Source organism: Erythrolamprus reginae, chromosome 3 (assembly GCF_031021105.1).
Source record: "Erythrolamprus reginae isolate rEryReg1 chromosome 3, rEryReg1.hap1, whole genome shotgun sequence".
NCBI classification, from domain to species: Eukaryota; Metazoa; Chordata; class Lepidosauria; order Squamata; family Dipsadidae; genus Erythrolamprus; species Erythrolamprus reginae.
The window spans coordinates 29,690,117-29,715,848 of record NC_091952.1 but is presented as its reverse complement, the minus strand read 5'-3'; the positions used below and the strand labels follow the sequence as shown (position 1 = coordinate 29,715,848).

Genomic DNA, 25,732 nt, shown 5'->3' with positions numbered 1-25,732 from the left:
ATATAATAATAATCCAATACTAAAAACAGTTAAAAACCCATTATTATAAAAACCAAACATACATTCAGACATACCATGCATAAAATTGTAAAGGCCTAGAGGAAAGAGGATCTCAATTGCCCCATGCCTGGCGGCAGAGGTGGGTTTTAAGCAGCTTACGAAAGGCAAGGAGGGTGGGGGCAATTCTAATCTCTGGGGGGAGTTGGTTCCAGAGGGCCGGGGCCGCCACAGAGAAGGCTCTTCCCCTGGGTCCCGCCAAGTGACATTGTTTAGTTGACAGGACCCGGAGAAGACCCACTCTGTGGGACCTAACTGGTCGTTGGGATTCGTGCAGCAGAAGGTGGTCCCTGAGATAATCTGGTCCGGTGCCATGAAGGGCTTTATAGGTCATAACCAACACTTTGAATTGTGACCAGAAACTGATTGGCAACCAATGCAGACTGTGGAGTGTTGGTGTAACATGGGCATATTTGGGAAAGCCCATGATTGCTCTCACAGCAGCATTCTGCGCGATCTGAAGTTTTCGAACACTTTTCAAAGGTAGCCCCATGTAGAGAGCGTTACAGTAGTCGAGCCTCGAGGTGATGAGGGCATGAATGACTGTGAGCAGTGACTCCCGGTCCAAATAGGGCCACAACTGGTCAACTTATTGTAAATCACTTACTAATTGTAAAAAAAATGTACCATTTTGTGCCTATCTATAGGCTCAGGTTTAAAGTGTAGTTTTGCATTTCAGATTCGAAATACAAATTCTTAGCATTTTACCAAAATCAGCACAAAGTTTTTATTTAGTAATAAGTTATAACCCAAGCAACTAAATATATGCAGTTGAATGACAATTGACAGCAAAAATGCAAGGGTATTTCTCTTGTAGTGCTCAAATAAAGTGATTTTTTATCTTTAGCTAAGACCTTTGTTTTCTTTTCAAACTTCCTGCACCAGCTGCCTTTGACATGGCATTGAATAATGGCAGTTCTGTCCTCTACTGCTGGGTCCTGTGTTTGTAGGGAAGAATAAATTGGAAATACTGAATTTAATTTGTAAAGTAACCCTAACTATAGGAATTTGTTGAGTGGATGGCAATACTCTGGTTCTAAGCAGATTAAAATAGAAATACATTTCAGAATTAACTTGATAGGTTAGAGAAATGCATAGATAAGAGTAGAATTCAATCTAATGGATGCATTTTTCCAAGCATAAGATAGGATTTATCTGACAGTCTTTGCACCTGTACCTCTGAAGAGGATCATTAGATTGTGCTGATATTAATTTGAATTAGGAAAAGGGAGCAGTAACGTGTTTGAACCTGGCTCCTGGCTCATGCATGTGTTATTAAATCTGAATTAGCAGTACATGAAGACACATCCATAATGCATTACCCGGACATATAATTCATATTTTTTTCAGAATTAAGAATTAAGGGGCATGCATAAGTGCACCAGTGTGCCTACCGTCTCCTGTCCTAATGTATCTCTCTTACTAGTATCATGTCTATAAACATTGTTATATCTCTATATAATACCAATGCGTACTTGACAAAACAAATAAATAAAAATAAATAAAGAAGAATTTATACAGTTAGTCCTCAACTTACAATAGTTCACTTAGTGACTGTTCAAAGTTACAGCAGCACTGAAAAAATTGGCTTATGACCATTTTTCACACTTACAACCATTGCATTATCTCCATGATCACATGATGAAAATTCACACACTTGGGAACTGACTTACATTTATGACCATTGCAATGTCCCAGGCTCATATGATCACCTCTTGAGAGCAAAGTCAGAACAACTGTGCTACTAATTTAACAACTGCAGTGATTTACTTAACAACTGTGTCAAAAAGGTCATAAAATGGAGCAAAATTCATTTAACAAATGTTCCACTTAGCAACAAAAATGTTGGGCTCAATTGTAGTTGTAAATCAAGGACTACCTGTACTATTTATGTGAGGTACTGTTTCTGACTTATCTTTTACATATTTGATTCTATATTTCAGTCCTCATGTTCCCGTGTCCAAATGTAAGAACCTACCGTATTTTTCGGAGTATAAGACGCATCAGAATATAAGACGCACCTTAGTTTTTGGGGAGGAAAATAGGGAAATCTGCTTACCAGGTATTCATTTTGCTAGCATCCTTAGCACATTATTTTATCCCCTGGTTAGGGCTTAAAAAAACTTTATTTGGAGAGAGTAACTATGAAAGAGCTTGCAAGCAAGTAAGAGCTGGGAACATCATTAGCACCTGGAAAAAAACATTCAGAGCAAGTAGAGCAATGGAAAAATCCCTGCAAAGACTTGGCTTGAAAAACATTCTTTGCAGAGAGTAACAATGAAAGAACTTGCAAGTCGGTAACAGCTGGTTAGCAACTGGTTAGGGCTGGAAACATTTGGAGCAAGTAGAGAATGAAAAAAAACCCTACAAAGACAGGGCTTGGAAAACATTCTTCACAGAGAGTAACAATGAAAGAGCTTTGCAAGCTGATAAGAGTTGGGAACATTGTTAGCACCTGGTTAGGGCTGGAAAGAAACTTATTCAGAGCAAGTTAGAGCAATGAAAAAAAATCCTGCAAATACTTAGGGCTTGGAAAACATTCTTCGCAGAGAGAAACAATGAAAGACCCTGCAAGGTAAAAGCTGGGAATATTGTTAGTAACTAGTTGGGGCTTGGAGGGGGGAAGCTACATTCTGAGTATAAGATGCACCCAAATTATCAGACCCTTTTAAGGATGAAAAAGGTGTGTTTTATAGTCCAAAAATATGGTATCCCCTGGCTCTTTTCCCAGATCTCCCAAATGCCATTCCTGAATTATTTCATTGTAGAAAAGGACTCTGGTTTCATTAAAGCTATCCTTTTAAAATAATTCACCTAAATTACCCCATTATGATGATAGATGCATATGTCTTTTGATTAAAGTTAGTTCTGGAAACCAGAGAAGATAATATGGAAGAATGAAAATCATCCTTCTGAATATCTAATTCTTATTTTAAAGAGGTTTTGGCTTTTATTTGCTCGGTTAATAGGGAATAAATATGCAGCAAGGTTGAGAAGCTTTCTTTTCTTTTCTTTTTTTGCTGCCAAACTGCCCTGTACAATTTAAATTGTTCAGTCGGAGTCTGACTTTTCATCTGAAACAAACATAAAATCAAATTCTGTATTACAGATCAGCCACCAGACCGAATCAAACTGATTAAATAACTCCTACAAATTTGAGATACAAGGTAGAACATAAGGACAAGAATAAAATGTTACAAAATAAAAAGATCTTCCATCATGTAGTCTGGAAGACAGAAGGAAAAGGGGGGACATGATCGAAACATTTAAATATGTTAAAGGGTTAAATAGGGTTCAGGAGGGAAGTGTTTTTAACAGGAAAGTGAACACAAGAACAAGGGGACACAATCTGAAGTTAGTTGGGGGAAAGATCAAAGGCAACATGAGAAAGTATTATTTTACTGAAAGAGTAGTAGATCCTTGGAACAAACTTCCAGCAGACGTGGTTGGTAAATCCACAGTAACAGAATTTAAACATGCCTGGGATAAACATATATCCATTGTAAGATAAAATACAGGAAATAGTATAAGGGCAGACTAGATGGACCATGGGGTCTTTTTCTGCCGTCAGTCTTCTATGTTTCTATGTTTCTATGTTTGCACCATTTTGCTGTCAGCATTATATATGTTTTGCAAGCTGAAAAAACAAACTTTACAATGGTAGGGGTTGTCTTGCAGTCTTTATCTGCTGTTACAAATTACATTTAAAAGTTCTTCGGTCCCTTCCAGAAATAGAATTAGAAGAGGCATGAAGAGTCCCTTGTGTATGTCCCAAAAGAAATTATAGCATAATAGAATATGACAGTCTGTGTTTATTACTATCATTACAAGGGCAAAGCCTTTCTGCTTATGGAATTTTACAGAAATTTTCCTCCATTTCTATTGATAATATTGAACCATGGTAATGTAAATGCTTGTTGAAATTTATTGTTTGAGTTGATCAACGTATATTACTACTTTAACACATAGATTAATATGTTCCAATTGTACCCTAGAGGAGAGTTTACTACATTCTGAGTGTAATTCTATATCAGAAAAGAACAGAGTAACAGTTGGAAAGGATTATTTATTTATTTATTTAGTTATTTATTTATTTATTTATTTATTTTTTAGTTATTTATTTATTTATTTATTTATTTATTTATTTATTTAGTTAGTTAGTTAGTTAGTTAGTTAGTTAGTTAGTTAGTTAGTTAGTTCAAAACACAATAATACACAGTGAAAATTAGAGTGGATATACTTGAAGTAAAATATATCAATGAAAGAATAAAAGAGAAAATATAGGAATAAAATATATCAATGAGAGAATAGAAAAAAAGATATAGGTATAAAAGAGAAGATATAGAAGATATAAGAGAGACAATAGGACAGGGGATGTAAGGCACTCTGGTGCACTTATGTACGCCCCTTACTCTTAAGAATCTGGAGAGGTCAACCGTGGATAGTCTAAGGGTAAAATGTTGGGGGCTGGAGGTCTTCTGGTCCAAAGGATCCTCAGGGATCAAGGATCCTTTGCTTAAGCACCACCATTGCCTGGTCCCAAGAGACTACATACTATGGAAGACAAGCAGCTCCTTAAGTAACCAGACCCATGCCATATTGTTTATGTATTTATCATGTATGTATGTATGTATGTATGTATGTATGTATGTATGTATGTATGTAGTCATAAATGCCTATAAAATCCTACATAGCTTAGGACCAGATTATTTACGGGACGGTCTTCTGCCTCATATGTCCCAGTTAGCACATCATTACTGGCAGGCCTGGGGCAGTTGAGCAATAATTTTCTGCACTGGCCAGTAGTATGAATGATTGATGGCTGTATGTTTGTTTATATTAAATTTTAAATTTTGTATACGCTGTTTTGGGTTTTTTAAAATTCTGTATTATCTTATTGTTGTGAGGAAGAGGAAGAAGAAGAAAGAGAGGAGACAGAGAATTATAGCAAATACAGAATTAACAATAGAAAGACAAAGAGTGCCAGCATTGAAAGCGCCCAAGAAAGACCTGACACATACTGTATAATGAAGAATAAGCTGGTTGCAAGTATCAAACAGACCAATCAGCTTGCCTACAGTACACTAATGGTGGTTACAGAGGAACTAGCTATCAAGATTTGAAAAAGCAAAATCATTTTAAATCCCAAAGTGGAAGATTAGACTGGATACCAAAATAAAGAAATCAAGATAAGATGCAAGTAATTTAAAGAACACAAAAAAGCAAAAATTGAAGAATGTAAAGATCAAGACAACTCTAATGGCACCAGAAAAATTGAAGAAGCTTTGGAAATCATAAAGAAACAAATAATAGCAATAGCAAAGAAAATTGAATGCTAGGAGGCACAAATCATCCAATTTAAGCAAAATAAGCTATTTCAATCAGACCAGAGGCATTTCTATATAAATGGCAATAGTAATTGTGAAAATAGAAAACCAAACAAAAAGAAACAATCCAGTTTTGGAAAGCCAACAACAATACAGATGTAAGATTTAAGAGTTTGATTATAAGAACGTTGAATTTCTAGAACAATTTTCCACATCTATCCTCCATATTTAAAATAGCTATCATATGCCAACAATGTATAGGCTAATTCCAGGTGATGGAAGTTATGTCCATCACCTTGAGGGTTGAGGAAAGTACAGTGTTCCCTCGATTTTCACGGGTTCGAACTTCGTGAAAAGTCTATACCATGGTTTTTCAAAAATATTAATTAAAAAATACTTCGTGGGTTTTTTCCCTATACCACTGTTTTTCCCGCACGATGACGTCATATGTCATTGCCAAACTTTCGTCTGCCTTTAATAAATATTTTTTTTAATAAACTTTAATAAATATTTCTTTTTAATAAACTTTAATAAATAAACATGGTGAGTAATAATCTAAATGGTTGCTAGTGGAATGGGAAATTGCAGTTTAGGGGTTTAAAGTGTTAAGGGATGGCTTGTGATACTGTTCATAGTCAAAAATAGTGTATTTACTTCTGCATCTCTACTTCGCAGAAATTCGACTTTCGTGGGTGATCTCGGAACGCATCCCCCGCGAAAATCGAGGGAACACTGTATCTAAAAGTTTACCTCCTGTGAAGTTTTTCTCCATGTAGTCAATTATTTGATTATAGTCACTGATTATATTATCTCCATGGATGATGACAGGTACTTCTTCCCCAAGATTGAGGCGCATAAACCAAGGTTCTTTGTGCTCAGTTGAGGGCATGCTCACATCTCGCTCTTCACAAGGTATTCCTTTTTCTGCAATGACCAGACGGACCTGGGGAAAACAACAGATGAAAAAGATATGCAATTAGCACGCAAACTGATGCTACCAATATTCACAATTCAATTGTAAGAAGCAATTGCAAGTGGTGTGGAATCTACACACATACGCATGCACAGGCAAACAAACACACTATCATACCAACTGTTGTATCCCTGCCCAGAGTGGTTCTCCACTTCATGTGGTCTTTAAAATGTTACAGTTATATCTGGACATAGCATTCATGAAATGCTTAGCTCGTATGAATTTATTCTAGCAGCAATTAATTTCTTTAAAATGTTTCCAATTATAAATGGAGATAGCAGTTTTCTGGTTTGTAGGATCTATTGGATTTTGTGAACAAAATGAATAAACTTAGTGTATACCATGATACCATATGCATTGGTTGTCGATCGTTTCTGCCGCACAAATCCCAGCGACCGGTTAGGTCCCACAGAGTTGGCCTTCTCCGGGTCCCGTCGACTAAACAATGTCGTTTGGCGGGACCCAGGGGAAGAGCCTTCTCTGTGGTGGCCCCGACCCTCTGGAACCAACTCCCCCCGGATATCAGGGTTGCCCCCTTGCCTTTTGTAAGCTCCTTAAAAAACCCCTCTGTCGTCAAGCATGGGGGAATTGAAATATTCCCTTCCCCCTAGGCTTATAAAATTTATGCATGGTATGTCTGTATTTATGATTGGTTTCTTGAATTGGGGTTTTTTAAATTACTTTTTATATTAGATTTGTTATATTTGTCTTTTTTACTGCTGTTAGCTGCCCCGAGTCTGCGGAGAGGGGCGGCATACAAATCTAATAAATAAATAAATAAATAATAAATAATAAAAGATTCTGATGGGAAAGAAATGTATTTATTAGATCAAAAGGTTTTTTTTTAATAGCATCTACTTAAAAGGATAAATTGTAGAAATGGACAACAGATAATACACAATTTATTTCATTTGTGTAATGATATTTTAGCCACAAATCCATTTATATATTGAGCTAAATTTCCACAAAAGGAACAATTATAGTAGTTGGATTAATAGATGCACAAATAGAAAACAGATGTAGACTAAGAAGTGGGTGGATATAAAATCTGGACTTCAATGTATTTTAAAAGTTCTAATTATGCAAAGATTTAGCTCTCTTGAGAAGTTATAATGCTGAGAAGATGACAGGGTAAAGAACAGAGGAAAAGAGGACGACCAAGAGCAAGACGCATGGTCATGATTGCAGCAGCGATGGATGCATTACTGAAAGATAAACGAGCCAGTTTGGAAATGGATCATCCTAGAGAAGGTTTAATCTGTGTGATTGTTAAGTGTTGACAATGACTCGAGGACACATAAGAAATCAGTTATAGTACAGTGTCTCCTATAATTGTGTTTGTGTGTGTAGCTTATTTATGTTCAATATTAATACACATGTAACTTATAATTTAAATTTTCATGTGATGTGATAGATACCTAGAGTTGAAATATACTTTTTGATTTGTATTCCAGCAATGCTAGGTCCCATCTGAAGTCCTCTTTGCTTTCACATTATCCAGTTTAATAGATAATTAATAAATTATATGGCACAACAGATGTATAGAATAGAATAGAATTGTGATGGTGGCACACGGAACTATATCTGAGGGCACTCGAAGCATTGCTCTATGTCAGTTCCAGCACGCAATGTGCACCCTGGCCAGCTAATTTTCCGCCTTCCGGAATGTGGGGGGAAGTTGTTTTCGCCCCTTCCCAGGCTTCAGGAAAGCCTCCTGAAGCCTTAGGATAGTGAAAAACGGTCCAAAGGGCCTACTGGAAATCTGGAGGCTTCAGTGAGATCTACACATATGTGTGGAGGGAGCATGGGGGAGTTTTGTGTGTGCATACGCAGGAAGTGGCATTGCATTATGGGTGCACACGTGCACTATTTCTTGCCCTGCCATCGCTGGAATAGTATAGAATAACAGAGTTTGAATTCGAGGATCGATTACTGCAACACTCTCTACATGGGACTACCTTTGAAAAGTGTTCGGAAACTTCAGATTGTGCAGAATGCGGCCGCGAGAGCTATCGGGGGGCTTCCCAGATTCGCCCACGTTTCTACAACACTCCGTTGCCTGCACTGGGTACTGATCAGTTTCCAGTCACAATTCAAAGTGTTGGTAATGACCTTTAAAGCCCTACATGGCATTGGACCAGAATACCTCTGGAACCGCCTTTTACTGCACGAATTCCAGCGGCCGATAAGGTCCCACAGAGTTGGCCTTCTCCGGGTCCCGTCAACCACACAATGTTGTTTGGTGGGCCCCAGGTGAAGAGCCTTCTCTGTGGCGGCCCTGGCCCTCTGGAATCAACTCCCCCCAGAGATTAGAACGGCCCCCACCCTCCTTGTCTTTCGAAAATTACTCAAGACCCACCTATATCGCACGGCATGGGGGAACTGAGACACCTCCCCCAGGCTTTTATATTTTATGTTTGGTATGTATGTGTTGTATGGTTTTAATTGCTGGGGTTTTATATATCTTTTTCTTTTAATATTAGATTTGTTCACTGTTATATTGTTTTTTATTATTGTTGTGAGCCACTCCGAGTCTTTGGAGAGGGGCGGCATACAAATCTAATTATTATTAATAATAATAATAATAATAATAATAATAATAATAATTATTATTATTATTATTATTAAAGGGACATTGGAGGTCTTCTAGTCCAACCCCCTGCTTAGGCAGGAAACCCTTCCAGTATTGGAACATTCACAACCTCTGGAGGCAAGTTGTTTCACTGATAAATTGTTCAAACCCTCAGGAAATTTCTCCTTGGTTCTAAATTACTTCTCTTCTTGTTTAGTTTCCACCCATTGCTTCTTGCCCTGCCCTCAGGTGCTTTGGAGAATAGCTTGATTCCCTCTTCTTTGTGGTGGCCCCTAAGATATTGGAACACTGCTATCAGGTCACCACTGGTCTCACCCAGCTCCTGTGGCTTAGAGGTGGAGCTCTTGCCTCACAATCAGGAGGTTGTGAGTTCAATCCTAAGTAGAGGCAGATGTAGGGTCTCCTGCTCGGGCAGGCGGTTGGACTAGATGACCTGCAAGGTCCCTTCCAACGCTGTTAATCTGTAGTCTGTAATCTTTCTTTTCATCAATGTGTCTAGTTTGATGAAAACAAAGATTACAGATTACATATTAAAACTAGACATACCCAATTCCAGCTACCATTTTTTAATATGTTTTAGCCTCCAGTCCCCCTCCATTCTAATATAAAGAAATAGCGTTCCATTGCCTATTCTCCACCAGGGATTTGAGAGCTGAATGATAGTTGCTATCAATTGATAATAAGCAAGTATATGTTAGACATTAAGCATTTTCCCACATTTAGGTTAGCTACCTGAATGCGGATATCAAGAGAATTCCACTACCTTGGCAGCCATATATTTTAAAAGCTTCCTCCATTCTCTCCTCCAACATTCTCTTTGTTCATTACTTAACAAGTTATTTCTGGCCAACTGAGATTAACTGTATTTGCTCTTCCTCTGCCATCTATCAACCTTCATGCTTTATTAATCAGTAGCATTTTCTGCTCTACCTATTAACGAAGATAGCTGAATGAAAGTAGAAATCATGTTTTTCTTATGCCCAATGCTACTCTGGTATTACAGAAATATTTCCTATACTGTATATTTAATACCGTTATTCAAAAAGGAACTAAAACTATTTTGCATTTCATTCAATGAAAAACCTGATCATCTTTATCATTAGTGGATGACACTTTGTAGACCTCTAGAGTTGTCAACCTGATCCTACGCAGCTTCTGCTCAGGCAACCTCACCCTACTCACAAGAGCCTACAAAACTTTTGCCAGACCTATCCTAGGCTACTGCTCATCTGTCTGGAACCCATACCACATCTCAGACATCAACACCCTTGAAAATGTCCAAAGATATTTCACCAGAAGAGCCCTTCACTCTTCCACTCGAAACAGAATATCCTACGAAAATAGACTAACAATCCTAGGCCTAGAAAGCCTAGAACTACAACACCTAAAACACGATCTGAGCATTGCCCACAAGATCATATGCTGCAATGTCCTACCAGTCAATGACTACTTCAGCTTCAACCGCAATAACACAAGAGCACGCAACAGATTCAAACTTAATACAAACCGCGCCAAACTTGACTGTAAAAAATATGATTTCAACAATCGAGTTATCGAAGCTTGGAACTCACTACCAGACTCAATTGTGTCAACCCCTAACCCCCAACACTTCTCCCTTAGACTCTCCACAATTGACCTCTCCAGGTTTCTAAGAGGACAGTAAGGGGCGTACATAAGTGCACTGGTGTGCCTTTCGTCCCCTGTCCAATTGTCTTTCCTTTTTTTTTCACCTATCTTATATATTCTCTTCCTTTCATATATCCTCTCCTCTAAGTTCACCTTCACCCTCTTTTTATATTATCACATGTCTATTTTCTTCCTATGTATTTGTGTATTGGACAAATGAATAAATAAATAAATAAATAAATAGATAAATAAATAAATAAATAAATAATCTATTCTTATTTGCAGTATTTACCTATTTGATTTATACTCCAGCTTTCTATATTAGGAAAAATGTAACTGGTCTCAAATTATTGTATTTTAAAATGCTGGTGAAAAAAAATTCTAAATCTGAGTAATCTTCCATTTCCAAAATTCCTTGACTAAAATCAATATCTCAAGGAAAAAGTTAAACTAGAATTTTCATTTAATCAGATAGACTTTCCAGGCAAGATCCTTTCTACAGTCAGACAAGATGCTGATGTTATTTTTGGCTAAGCCCGCAGCATTTAGACTACTACATGCATGAGAGTAGATAAAAGAAAACAAATACCGTAAGATGCTCCACTGAAATAAGAACTATACCCTTGACTCACACTTTGGCAGTGTTTGAATTAGTTTCTTTCGACAGATGGGCATGGAAGGGGACACATTTCTTTGAATTCTCCTGTCTGTAATCTAAATATCCAAGCTTGCCTGCTTTCCTTCTTAAAATAATATACCATATTAAATATATAAATTTATTTAATATATGTTGAGGTTAGCTCTGGCCCAGCTCCTGCCCCAAGGACTGTGGATGTGGGGGAGACATCCACATGCTGCAGGCCTGTTTGCCCCCGGTAGAATCTGCTGATGAAGGCTCCTCTGACCAAGAAGACATGAGTGACAGGGAGGAGGAGAGTCTGGCAGACAGCTCAGAAGGAGATCAATTATCTAGCTCCTCCTTGGATTCAGAACAAGAGTTAATGATACAGCCACGCATGAGGAGAGCGACGCATAGGCAGCAACAACTGAGAGATTATTATCAAAGAAAATGAGGCCACCTGTGGTTGGGTGGGGCTGTGGTAATTAGTGAGGCTGCTATAAATAGCAGCCTGTGGGTTTGGCCATTGTGGAGGATTATTTGATGGTTGTGTTTCGTGACTGCTTTACTGACTTGGACCTTTTGTGTGCTGATTTTCCCCCGCTTTGAAACTAAACCAGGGCAAAGTGTGTTTCACTTTGTGAAAAAAGAAGGACTGTGAATTGCCTCACAGCTGCAAGCTAAGTATCTCAGAACTGATAAGGGACTTGTACAAATTACCAGTTTGTTTGGAGACAAGTGCTCTTTGCTATACAAAAAGAGGGCTTGGTTTAAGTTAATTTTCATTATAAAGAACATTGTTTTGAATTTTCAAACGTGTGTGTGTGTGTGTGTGTGTGTGAAATTGTATCTGTGCATTTTTGGGAGGATTCTACTTGAGAGCTCAACAGAACAATATATAATACTAAATACAATACAAATAATGTTACTTTGCTTTAACAAGCTGAAAATTGGTAAAACCTAACGTAGCTGAAGAGGAGAAAGGCAGTTCCATCTACAGTTGTAATTTTACTAAGTGCGTCAATGAGCACCTAAAAGGATGTCATAATTTTTAAATGTGTGTGTTGTAATTTTTTTAGCAGATGGAGGTGTGCATGTTATACAAAACTGCTGAGAGATTTAAACCAATTTCATTTAAACACTTTCATGCTCCAAAGGGATGGGCTGCCAATTCGCTATACTCTGCATTTTTTTCTTCTTTTTAAATTAAACATTTGGTTGTTGCCTTTAACTGGCAGAAGCAATGGGTATATGGATAAATTCATCAAATTGATATATCGTTAGGTTGATGCTTTATCGCTAGGTTATCTAGATTTGGGTGCATTTGATTTGGTTTTGCCAGAGCACAGCTCCTTCATTCCTTCTCACCAGGGCTGGAATCTGCAGAGGCAACAGAGATATAGTGCGGATTCTTTCACCGCCCACGCTGCTGGAGAGGATTTTGGGGCGGGGGTGGGGAGGGCAGTTTAGCTCTTTTAAACAAGAGCCGCTTCCTATAGTCTCTAAAATGAAATGACACTAGGCTCACATATGAATTACAAAAGAGACCATAAAGAGATCTTTTTACCATATGGTATAATTTCTATAAGTGGCTAGAAAACAAAAGGGAAAATAAACAAACGAACAAAGTGAGAAATAATTGGCAACTGTTAATAACAAATTCAATTACGTTAGTTGATAATTTAGTAGTTGTTCTGTCGGGCTCTCTGGTAGACTCCTCCCGAAAATTCACAGGTACAAATTTCAGACACACACACGTTTGAAAATTCAAAACAATGTTCTTTATAATGAAAATTCACTTAAACTAAGCCCTCTTTTGGTATAGCAAAGAGCACTGGTCTCCAAACAAACTGGTAATTGGTACAAGTCCCTTATCAGTTCTGTGATACTTAGCTTGCAGCTGTGAGGCAATTCACAGTCCTTCTTCTTTCACAAAGTGAAACACACTTTGCTCTGGTTTAGTTTCAAAGCGGGGGAAAATCAGCACACAAAAGGTCAAACTCAGCAAAGCAGGCACGAAACACAACGATCAGATGGCCAAACCCACAAGCTGCTATTTATAGCAGCCTCACTAACTACCACAGCCCCACCCAACCACAGGTGGCCTCATTTTCTTTGATAATAATCTCTCAGTTGTTGTTGCCTATGCATCGCTCTCCGCATGTGTGGCTGTATCATTAACTCTTGTTCTGAATCCAAGGAGCAGCTAGATAATTGATCTCCTTCTGAGCTGTCTGCCACACTCTCCTCCTCCCTGTCACTCATGTCTTCTTGGTCAGAGGAGACTTCATCAGCAGATTCCACCGAGGACAAAACAGGCCTGCAGCATGTGGATGTCTCCCCCACATCCACAGTCCTTGGGGCAGGAGCTGGGCCAGAGCTAACCACAACAGTAGTTAGATAGTTAGGCGTGGATACCCTTTTCTTCTTTTCGAATGATCAGAAATGTAAAATAAGAAGATGACGATGCGTTACGTGACTATTCTTTGATATGTCGGTACTGTACAGTTGTGCTTTTGTATGGTTCGTCTTTTTTTCTTATTTTTCCTTTTTGTATGCTTGCGTTTTTGTTTCTTTATTGTCTTTTAAAATTTCAGTTTAAAACATTTCATTAAAAATAAATAAAATGCGGGCTCACCATTGTGCTCTTAACTGCTGCCCAAAGATGTCTCTCCAACTAGTTTTCATTAAGGACGTGTCCTCTTGATTCTGCCTTCATCTCACCTTCAGCCCATTATAGAGCTTATAAATTTCTTTAGCCATTCTAGTTTAAAAACAGTATTCTCCCTTTTTCTCCTGACTCCTTTTTGGCCACAAATATGATATAGATTGCTGTTTGGTGACTTTTGGCTGTGGCTCCAGACACTTTTGCCTTGGAAAGTAGGGTGTGTTAACACAGAATCACCTGTCAGCTATAATTCCTGACTGGCACTTTCCAAAATATTTGTTGGGAGTTATTAGTGCAACTTTATAGGTTATGACCTATAAAGCCCTTCATGGCATCGGACCAGAATATCTCCAGGACCGCCTTCTGCCGCACGAATCCCAGCGACTGATTAGGTCCCACAGAGTTGGCCTTCTCTGGGTCCCGTCGACTAAACAATGTCGTTTGGCGGGTCCCAGGGGAAGAGCCTTCTCTGTGGCGGCCCCGACTCTCTGGAACCAGCTCCCCCTGGAGATTAGAACTGCCCCCACCCTCCTTGCCTTTCGTAAACTCCTTAAAACCCACCTTTGCCGCCAGGCATGGGGGAACTGAGATATCTCCCCCGGGCCTATACAATTTATGTATGGTATGTTTGTATGAATGTTTGATTAAGAATGGTTTTTTTTAAATTATTAGATTTGTTATGAATTGTTCTATTGCTGTTGTGAGCCGCCCCGAGTCTACGGAGAGGGGCGGCATACAAATCTAATAGATAGATAGATAGATAGATAGATAGATAGATAGATAGATAGATAGATAGATAGATAGATAGATAGATAAATAAGTATGGTAAGTAAATAAGTAAGTAAGTAAGTAAGTAAGTAAGCAAGCAAGCAAGTAAGTAAGTAAGTAAGTAAGTAAGTAAATAAGTAAGTAAGTAAGTAAGTAAGTAAGTAAGTAAGTAAGTAAATAAACTTTTAACAGGATTTTTTCTGTTTTTTTAAAAAGAGAAGTAGACTTATGGTTTTTTTTAAAAGTCTCGCACTAATCTTTGCTGCAGTACTACTCCTTCAATGTGTAATTCATGTATGTGTTTCTTGTTCATTTTCTGCAGATATGAGGGTGTTCAGTAACTTCTATTAGTCAACATACAACCTTCTTCTTAAATTGCCTCCATTGCCCCCCTCCTCATTTCTTATTCAGAGTTTTTTTTTTTTTTAAATTCCCTCTTCTTTTTATTTACATCCCATCTCTGTCCTATTCCTGCTCTATGGATGTGTGTCGAGGTTTTAGGTAACATCCGAACTAAATCAGAATCCAAGTCAAAGTATTCCTCAAAATTCCAACTTATTTCCGGAACCATCCTGGCACCTACACAGAGAAACCTGGATCTGAGTTTCCCACTCACTTGAAAGTTCACATCCCTTGTCCCCCATCCCCCTACAAACTTGTCACGTTGCCCATTCAGATTGTGCCAGCGTGGCCAGTCTTTTCTTCGCTTCCAGCCCCAGTGAGTGGACATGTCCTTGAACCACTAGAAACAATGCTTTGTGGATGCATCTGTTCCCTTCTGAAATTTTTTTATTTTGTCCAATACACAATAATACACAATGAAGGTTATAGAGGATATAGTAGAGAAGAAATACGAGATATAGGAGAGACTATAGGACAGGGGACGGAAGGCACTCTAGTGCGCTTATGTACGCCCCTTACTGACCTCTTAAGAATCTGGAGAGGTCAACCGTGGATAGCCTAAGGGTAAACTGTTGGGGGTTAGGGGATGATACTATGGAGTCCGGTAATGAGTTCCCCGCTTCAACAACCCAATTACTAAAGTCATATTTTTTAGTCAAGTTTGGAGCAGTTAATGTTAAGCTTGAATCTGTTGTGTGCTCTTGTGTTGTTGTGGTTGAAGCTGAAGTAGTCGTTGACAGGCAGGACATTGCAACATATCACCCCTCCCAAGTCCCTACAAACATCAGGTCTTCTATAGATAGTGTGGCAAGCCATTAATTTATCACCAACTTCTGCAGCGGCTTGACACACATATACCTCTCTTTCTAGGTGTGTGTCTTTCTTGTGCTTTGGAGAGCAGAGGATACCATCGGGAACTTTGATAAATTTCTTCAAGAGACTTACTACAGTGGCCTCTAGTAAAGGAGGAGGAATAAGGAAGCGAGAAGGAGCTCTCCCACTTTTAAACATGGAAATAGCAACCATCAGGTTGTTTTTCTGGGCACAGATTTACTGCTCTGTCAAAAGAGCACAAGAACCACGGCCAAAAACAGCCTGTGCAACAACTCACAGGTGTAGAGTACCTCCACACCTCTGTCTTCTCATTCAGGAACTTGAAAGTGTGCGAAACCTTGTATCTCAGGTGCATGGTTGTACTCACTCAAGCCTGTCCTACTCCATGTTACCAGTGAAGGACTGCCAATATTTTTACTACCACACTGTGGGCGTGGCTTATGCAGGACACCCTGCATTTTCTTTCAACATCTTCCAGTGCAAATTGGGTGCTCTGGGGTGGAGCTCCATTTTTGCTACCCCACTGTGTTTCCCCACCATCTGGGCAGTAGCCCACCCTTGCATGTTATGGAGAACAAGCTGTCTTTCCCCCCCCCTTCTGGCAGAGAATAGAGGTAGTCCTCGACTTACGACCACAATTGAGCCCAAAATTTCTGTTACTGAGCGAGATAGTTGAGTGATTTTTGCTGCATTTTATAACCTTCCCTCCCATGTTAAGTGAAACACTGCAATTGAAACACATGAGAAGCGAATCTGGGCTACCCCATTGACTTTGCTTGTCAGAGGGTCGCAAAAGGGGATCACATGACCCAACACTCATGCACATGAATCCAAGAGTTCAAACAAGCAGGAAGAGGGAGATTATGATCCCGCTATATAGAGCGCTGGTGAGACCACATTTGGAATACTGTGTTCAGTTCTGGAGACCTCACCTACAAAAAGATATTGACAAAATTGAACGGGTCCAAAGTCGGGCTACAAAAATGGTGGAAGGTCTTAAGCATAAAACGTATCAGGAAAGACTTAATGAACTCAATCTGTATAGTCTGGAGGACAGAAGGAAAAGTGGGGACATGATCGAAACATTTAAATATGTGAAAGGGTTAAATAAGGTTCAGGAGGGAAGTGTTTTTAATAGGAAAGTGAACCCAAGAACAAGGGGACACAATCTGAAGTTAGTTGGGGGAAAGATCAAAAGCAACATGAGAAAATATTATTTTACTGAAAGAGTAGTAGATGCTTGGAACAAACTTCCAGCAGACGTGGTAGATAAATCCACAGTAACTGAATTTAAACATGCCTGGGATAAACATATATCCATCCTAAGATAAAATACAGAAAATAGTATTAAGGGCAGACTAGATGGATCATGAGGTCTTTTTCTGCCGTCAGTCTTCTATGTTTCTATGTTTCTAATTCTGATCATGTAATCACAGGAATTTTGCAACGGTTAAAAGTGTGAAAATGATCATAGGTCACCTTTTTCAGTGCCATTATAACTTCGAAAGCCACTACTCATTGAGAGGAAAATGAAGCTGGGGGATCCAGAAATCATGTCAATAAATTGTTCCACATTAAAACTGTAAGGGCAGCATTTACTTGGCAGCTTTATTTATGAGATAAGATAGAGCTCGTCCTATAGATAGGCAGCACAATTTATATTGACATACTCTTCCGCTGACTCAGCTATTAGTGGGATAGAGCCCTGAAGATCTGTGCACAGAGTCATCTCAGGAAGAATCTAGCAACAAAAACTTTTCTGAAAAACTTGAAACTTTCTATGGACTTTTTTGCTGAAAGCAGAAATAAATTACACGAAGATTTCTGGGTCTGGAAATTAAGAAAGATGCAGATTAAATAAGAGGCTGAAAGGTTTTTGTGTAATATGTGAAGAGGGAGGAGAGACCATAACATTGTAACTATCTGTTGAAAAGAAGGTGGGATCGGTGATGGGCGCCTACAGGTATGGTCAGGTACGCAGAACCGGTAGAAAAATTTTGGTCAGGTACGCAGAACTGGTAGAAAAAATTGTGGTTTTTTTCTCCCCCCCCCCCCTTCTGGGCTCTGGGTATGTTTTTCCTATTTATTTATTTATTTATTTATTTATTACTTAGATTTGTATGCCGCCCCTCTCCGAAGACTCGGGGCGGCTCACAACATGTAAAAAACAAATCATAAGCAATCAGACAGATTGCAGTAAATGAGGTTGAATATGTATAATTTTAGAAGAGCTCTGTGTGTGTGTGTGTGTGTGTGTGTGTGTGTGCATACAGTTTATATAGTAGATTGTTGTGGTTTGCTCTGGCCCAGCTCCTGCCCCAAGGAATGTGGAGGTGGATGTGGAGGAAACATCCACATGCCACAGGTCTGTTTTGCTCCCGATAGAATCGCCTGACGAAAGCTCCTCTGACGAAGGAAGCGCGAGTAGCAGGGAAGAGGGCAGACAGTCCAGGAGGAGATCAATCATCCTTATCATCCCTGGATTCTGAACAAGAACTTATGACAGATCCACGCAAGCGTAGAGTGATGCATAGGAGAGAACAACTGAAGGATTATTACAGGAGATAAGTGAGGCCACCTGTGGTTGGGTGGGGCTACTGTAATTAGTGCTACAGATAAAAAGAACACAGTGCTGGTTTAGCCTTGTGGAAGTTTATCGGATTCATAGTTCGTCAAGATCGTTGTTTTGCTGTTTCCCTGTTCAAGACTGTGTGTGGCCTTTCTGGACTTTGGAATTTGGACTCAATTTCCCAGTTACTGGGTGAGAAATTGGATTTCAATTAACCTGTGCCTTGTGTGTACCAGAAAATCCCTTTGACATTTAAAAAGGGAGTTTTTTCTGCTTTTCTGTTGATAACGACTTTTGGTTTTCCTTCTATCATGTGGTGTGTGTCTTTCTGGACTAATTACCCTGTAATTACGGGTGGTTGGGACACGCTGGCAGAACAGTAGATAATGTATATTTTTGTGTTCCTGTGTGTAATATGTATGTACACATATGGCATATATACATAGAATTAAATAGCATATTTTGGATGTTGAGTAATAGTAAGATAAATTGTATCTCTTTGAGGTGAGGAGAGGCCAGATACCCTAACCCTAACCCAAACCCTTGACGTGAGTGGCGTCAAGATGGTCACCTTTAAGCCAGTCACATGACCTTTAAGCCACTCCCACCTGGTCACATGGCTGCAAGCCACATCCACAAAATAAGCCACACGCACAGTGTTGTAATAAAAAAATTTGCAGCCCTTCACTGGGTGGGATGTTATTAAACTTCTCAACTTTTGTTTCTTCTCTTTTATTGTTTCTTGCATTTTTCTATCCTTTTTAGTTTTGAGAAAAATCATAATTATAAATAACAATAATAATGAAAAATAATCTATCAAGAGCAATTGCTCAGAATTTCTGTACAGTAATCATGCACAGACCAGAGCTCTTCCACAAGTCATTCTTTTTCTTCCATAACCCCCAGAATAATTGTTTGAATTGTCGCAATAGTTCTCACTGCCAAAAATTACAAATCAAGATGATCCAGTCATGCTTGCCTCTGAGTGACATATTAGAGATATCGGTATCCTACCAACACTGTCTTCATGTTTTAGGCTGAGCATCTTCCATAGCATTTGAGAGGAAAAGCCCAGTAGTTATGAGAATATTTTATTTTATTTTTATTTATTTTTTCCAATACACAATACATAGAAGAGAATAGACATGAGGTAATATATATAAAGAAAAATATAAAATAGAGAAGATATATGAAAGGAAGAAAATATATATGATATATGAGATAAAGGAAAGACAATTGGACAAGGGATGAAAGGCACACTGGTGCACTTATGTACGCCCTCTTAGGAACCTGGAGAGGTCAAATGTGGATAGTCTAAGGGAGAAATATTGGGGGTTAGGGGTTGACACTGCTGAGTCTGGCAATGAGTTCCATGCTTCGACAACTCGATTGTTAAAGTCATATTTTTTACAGTCAAGTTTGCAGCAGTTAATATTAAGTTTGAATCTGTTGCGTGCTCTTGTGTTGTTGCAGTTGAAGCTGAAGTAGTCATTGACAGTACCTTCTGCATAATTCTAATAAAGCAGAGGATCTCAACCTGGGGGTCAGGATCCCTTTGGGGGTCAAACAACCATTTCACAGGGGTCGCCTAAAACCATGGGAAAAGACAAATTTCTACTAAAGCTTCTATTCTGGCACCTTGGGACATATTTTTACAATCCGACCAATCAGGCGATTACAGTGGGGGTGTCCCTCTGACCTTCCTGCCAATCAGCTTAAAGCTCTGTTGGGAGAATAACCGCTAGACTTATGGTTGGGGGTCACCATAACATGAGGAACTGTGTTAAAGGGTTGCGGCATTAGAAAGGTTGTGAACCATTGTATAAACCATAATGCTATGTGGCTTCCAAATTAAGGCAGAAGGAAGGACCAAAGATCAGAAAGCTAAAGTAAGATGGGTCATCTAAGGGAACATTGCCTGCCTCCAAGCTGCAATGCTCATCCTTCAAACAATGGGAGAACCAGAAACCATTAGCTCTGCAGATCAATGCAACAACTATGCCAGTCTGGAAGCAGAAAGGAGAGCCGTCAGAGGGATGAAAACTTTCAAGGTTAATAAGGCTTCTCCAGAATTTATTTCTTAGGAGATGTTCCTGAATACTGAAGCCACTCCGTGTATTGAAGATAGTCTGCATGAGCTGAAGGGGAGGTCCTGCTTGAGATGGCCTAGAGCCTTCTGCCTCCTAGCAATCTCTAAGAGAAATCTGAGTGTTGTCAGTTTTCTGGCAGAGAACAAAATCAGATCCACCTTTGTTTTAGGCTCACTTCTAGAACTGCAGCACATAGTCTTGCTACACACACTTCATCCCCCAGAATGCTCCGTAACATAAGGGGCTGACAGGATCAAGAACTGGGGAGAAGCCATACAGGAGACATTTCCTCTGACCTTTTGCTTGTCTCTATTAATCTGATGCAAGTTATGTATGTATGTATGTATGTATGTATGTATGTATGTATGTATGTATGTATGTATGTATGTATGTATTTACTTACTTACTTAGTAGTAGTTTGTGTAAACATAACATAAGTAAAGATAAAAGAGGACAATAGGACAGTAGGACAGGGATGGTAGGCACGATGGTGCGCTTATACAGTAAAGGGAAGCCAAACTTTTTACTGCCACACCGTGGGTGTGGCTTAATTTGGGAGTGTGGCTTGATGGTCATGTGACTGGGTAGGAGTTGCTTGCCAGCCATGTGACCAGGTGGGAGTGGCTTTAATGATCATCATTCAAGTGAACTGTTAAGTCCTCAACTTACAACCTCACCAGTGTCGCTCTCTGAGTTGACAATTTGCTTCACGTTTCCCGCTCTCTCCTTCCTGGGTCACTCCCTGCCTCAGGCTGGGTAGCTAGGTGAACGGGTGCCAATCAGCTGTTGAGAAAAGAGGGGGGAGGAAATGGCCCCCCTGCAACTCCTGCCGGTGCTGGTCTCCCTGCTACTTTCCAGGGAGGAGGAAGAGGATGGGAGGGTGGGATGGTCAGCTGGAGCTGGGCACACAGCTTCATTTATGTTGTGAGCTGCCCTGAGTCCTCGGAGAGGGGCAGCATACAAATCCAATAAATAAACAGATATATTTCCACCGGTGGAACTGTGTTCCAACCCGTCCTGCCTGCTGCCCACCCCTGTGCACATCCCTTACACATCTCTTAGAAACAAGGAACGGTCGACTGCAGGCAACCTAAGACTAAAGCTTTTGGGGTTTGGGGAAGAAACCACAGAGTCAGGTAGTGGATTCCAGGCATTGATCACTCTATTGTTGAAGTCGTATTATCTACAGTCAAGTTTAGAGCGGTTTACATTTAGTTTGAATCTATTATGTGCTCATGTATTGCTGACATTGAAGATGAAATAGTCATTAACAGGAAAGACATTTTGGTATATGATTTTATGAACTATATTTAGATCAGATTGGAGGCGACGTAGTTGTAAATTTTCTAATTGCAGTATTTCAAATCTGGTGGAATAAGGTATTTTGTTCTGAGCAGAGGAATGAACAACTCTTCTTGTGAAATATTTCTGGACTCTCTCCATTTTATTAATGTCTGATATTCAATGTGGGTTTCAGACAGGTGAGCTGTATTCTAGAATTGGTCTAACAAATGTTTTGTATGCTCTGGTTAGCAATGAAATGTTGCCAGAGAAGAAGCTACCTAAGATGAGATTAACAACTCTTAGTGCTTTTTTTCTTAATGCAACTATCCAGCAAATGGTCATAAAACTCTTAAAGAGCCCTCTGAAAACATGAAGGTAGGTATAGTATATGCCTTGGGCAGATCATTTTAGCTTTCTTCCACCTTCAAACAATGTAGATAAGAGAAAAAAACATATCTCTGCTCTTTTAACTGGGGAAAAACAGACACAATTGTAATAATTTGCTTTCAATTATTCTGAAATCTCTTTCTCTAAAGATGTAGCAGCTTCCCTTTTCCTCATTGCTGTATCCAGAAAATGAAGGTTGATGATTATTTGCCAATTCCAGTGAATGTAACTCTTTCCATCAATTTCCACCCACTCCTCGGTCTACAATAAGTGAGCTTCTTGCCTAGCAACCACTTCTTTTAACTATCCTAGAAAATGTCCAGAGATACTTTACTAGAAGAGCCCTCCACTCCTCCACTCGTAACAGAATACTTTACGCAACTAGACTTACAATCTTAGGTTGAGAAAGCTTAGAACTACCTCGCCTTGAACACAACCTAAGCATAGCCCATAAAATCATCTGCTACAACATTCTTGAACACAAGAACAAGGGGACACAATCTGAAGTTAGTTGGGGGAAAGATCAAAAGCAACGTGAGAAAATATTATTTTACTGAAAGAGTAGTAGATCCTTGGAACAAACTTCCAGCAGACGTGGTTGATAAATCCACAGTAACTGAATTTAAACATGCCTGGGATAAACATATATCCATCCTAAGATAAAATACAGAAAATAGTATAAGGGCAGACTAGATGGATCATGAGGTCTTCTTCTGCCATCAGTCTTCTATGTTTCTATGTTTCAATGACTACTTCAGATTCAACCACAACATACAAGCTCACAACAGATACAAACTTAAAGTAAACTGCTCTAAACTCGACTGGAGGAAATACAACTTTTGTAACCGAGTAGCTGATGCATGGAACTCACTACCAGACTCTGTAGTATCATCACCTAACTCCCAAAACTTTACCTTTAGACTATCCACTGTTGACCTCTCACGATTCCTAAGAGGTCAGTAAGGAGCGTGCCTAAGTGCACCAGAGTGCCTTCCGTCCTCTGTCCTAATGTTTCTCTTTTACTAGTATCATGTATATAAATATTATATCTTTGTATACCACCAATACATATATGACAAAACAAACAAACAAACAAATAAATAAAATATTACTTCTGGGGATTGTTTCTGTCCTGATTACTTCCTAACATATTTCTTTATTTCATATTATTTTAAACTGGGAAATACCAAAATGGGCATGGGAATGAATATAGACAAAGCAGCCTAAAGAAGGCAAGTCAGATTCCTGAAGTAAGACTCATCCCATTCCTATTGCAGGGCCCAAATTGCTGATCACGTGGTCTGTGAAATTGACATGTCAATATTTGCAATATAGCAAATATTATGCTGGAATTGTTTTCCCTTCCCCTAAATAAAGTATAACATCACTCAGTAGGTAAAAGTCTTACAAGATGTTAAAGATCGTGCAGAATGCAGCTGCGAGACCAATCATGGGCTTCCCAAGGTATGGCCATTTTACACCAACACTTTGCAGTCTGCATTGGTTGCCGATCAATTTCCGGTCACAATTCAAAGTGTTAGTTATGACCTATAAAGTCCTTCATGGGATCGGACCAGAATATCTCCGGGACCGCCTTCTGCCGCACGAATCCCAGAGACCGGTTAGGTCCCACAGAGTTGGCCTTCTCCGGGTCCCGTCAACTAAGCAATGTTGTTTGGCGGGACCCAGGAGAAGAGCCTTCTCTGTGGTGGCCCCAACCCTCTGGAACCAGCTCCCCCCAGATATCAGAGTTGCCCCCACCCTCCTTGCCTTTCGCAAGCTCCTTAAAACCCACCTCTGTCATCAGGCATGGGGGAATTGATTTGTTAGCCGCCCCGAGTCTTTGGAGAGGGGCGGCATACAAATCTAATAAATAAATAAATGAATGAATGAATGAATGAATGAATGAATGAATGAATAAATAAATAAATAAATAAATAAATAAATAAATAAATAAAATAAAGGCCAGCAGTTCCAGGCTGATCTGGCCACTGATGAGAAAGGCTAATACTTGTAATTCAGTAGTATCTTTTGACATACAAAGCTTTCCTCATCACAATAATTTTAGAATCTAGAACATTGAAATGTTGGAAAAGATCTTATGGGTTTGTTTTTACAACCCTCAAAACCTAACAATATTATTGAATTTCATTATACAGTACTAGTTCACATGAATAATCCATAGCACATCATTGGAGCTACAAGATTATCCTCCTGATTACTGTCTCTCCAATCACTTGAACAGAAATTAGGATGAAAATTTAGATCAAAGCACTGCTATTTAGTAAGATCTCACTCATTAATTAGTCAAAAACAGCAAGAGTTCAGTATGCCTCTATCTGGAGATCATTTAATTGAAAACCCAGTCCATATTCTTAGGCAATATAAATTGCAATTTGTTCACAGGAATCAGGCAATCCTAAACCATAAGTATATCCATAACAACTGCTAATTAATCCATACTAATTCTTTCTGATATAAAATAGTTTAATATTGTATTGGCACGTTTCTGTTTTTTTCTGAGAATTTGTCGATTCTGGCTTCCTTTCTTACATTCTAGCTATTATACCTACAACAGCTGATATGTCTTGAACACTTGGCATATTTTCCTGGAAAATAAACCATGACTTAAACTGGGCTGATAAATAATGCCTTTTTCAAAGTTGTACTGGAACCTGCAGAGTTGATGTCAGTGGGAATTAATCCAGAGTAGGAGGTGAAGCCAGAGTAGTATGAAGACAGAGAGGGCTACATTTTCCTCAGAGCCTCTGAATCTTAATCATTACCTTAAGGAAGTTGAATCTTCTCAATTGTCATTGAAATTACAGTTCCCATACTGAATTATAGAGATGTTATAGAGAAAGCAGACTTTTGATTGTATACTTGTGACCATCATCTCAACTTTTCTGAACTTCCTTTCTCCTCCCTTGAAGAAACAGAGAAAAAGGCTCTCACTGAGTCAGACAACAGGTATGGCTAACAATTCAATCTGGCTCTGATCCAAACACTAGATTTAGTCCTGTCCATTGCAGATAAGAAAAAGTCAGCAAATTATCACTAAAAGAACTTGACCCTGTTATGAACTCTAAAACAATTGGTCTTTGTCAATAGCACGAAGTTGTAATCCTTCGTTGGAGATCCTGAAAATTGTGTTTGGAGTATTTTTTATGTAGAGGATGTATTCTATCATTGATATTGAAGCATTTCATTCTGCTTGGTATCACAAAATGTTCCTAAACTGATTTAAAGCCAATATTGTATAGATTATTTAGTTATATCTGTACACTCAGAACAAAATCATGCTACCTGGATAGAGTCTTGGACTTTAATAGAGCTAGAGAGAGCTTGGTAAGGATTCCATGTATGAGAATCCTCAAGGGGAAAACAACTCAAGAAGCTTGGGAATTTTTGAAAAGTGAGATTATAAATCCCAATCTAGCACAATATCAATGAAGAAGAAAAATAACAACTCTCAAAGGAAACCAGCATGGCTACATAAAAAACTCTCTAACAAATTGAAAGACAAAAGGGACAA

The 25,732-nt window shown here is 39.0% G+C and overlaps 1 protein-coding gene across 1 annotated transcript in view; it reads right to left on the bottom strand.

Annotated features, from left to right (window-relative positions):
• The window catches only part of GDAP1L1 (ganglioside induced differentiation associated protein 1 like 1), a 58,376-nt gene that overhangs the window by 16,058 nt on the left and 16,586 nt on the right, over positions 1 to 25,732 (bottom strand). Inside the window, exon 2 of the mRNA XM_070748807.1 lies at positions 6,135 to 6,327. Within this exon, the coding sequence (XP_070604908.1) occupies positions 6,135 to 6,327 (193 nt within the window). The remainder of the gene's footprint in view (positions 1 to 6,134; positions 6,328 to 25,732) is intronic.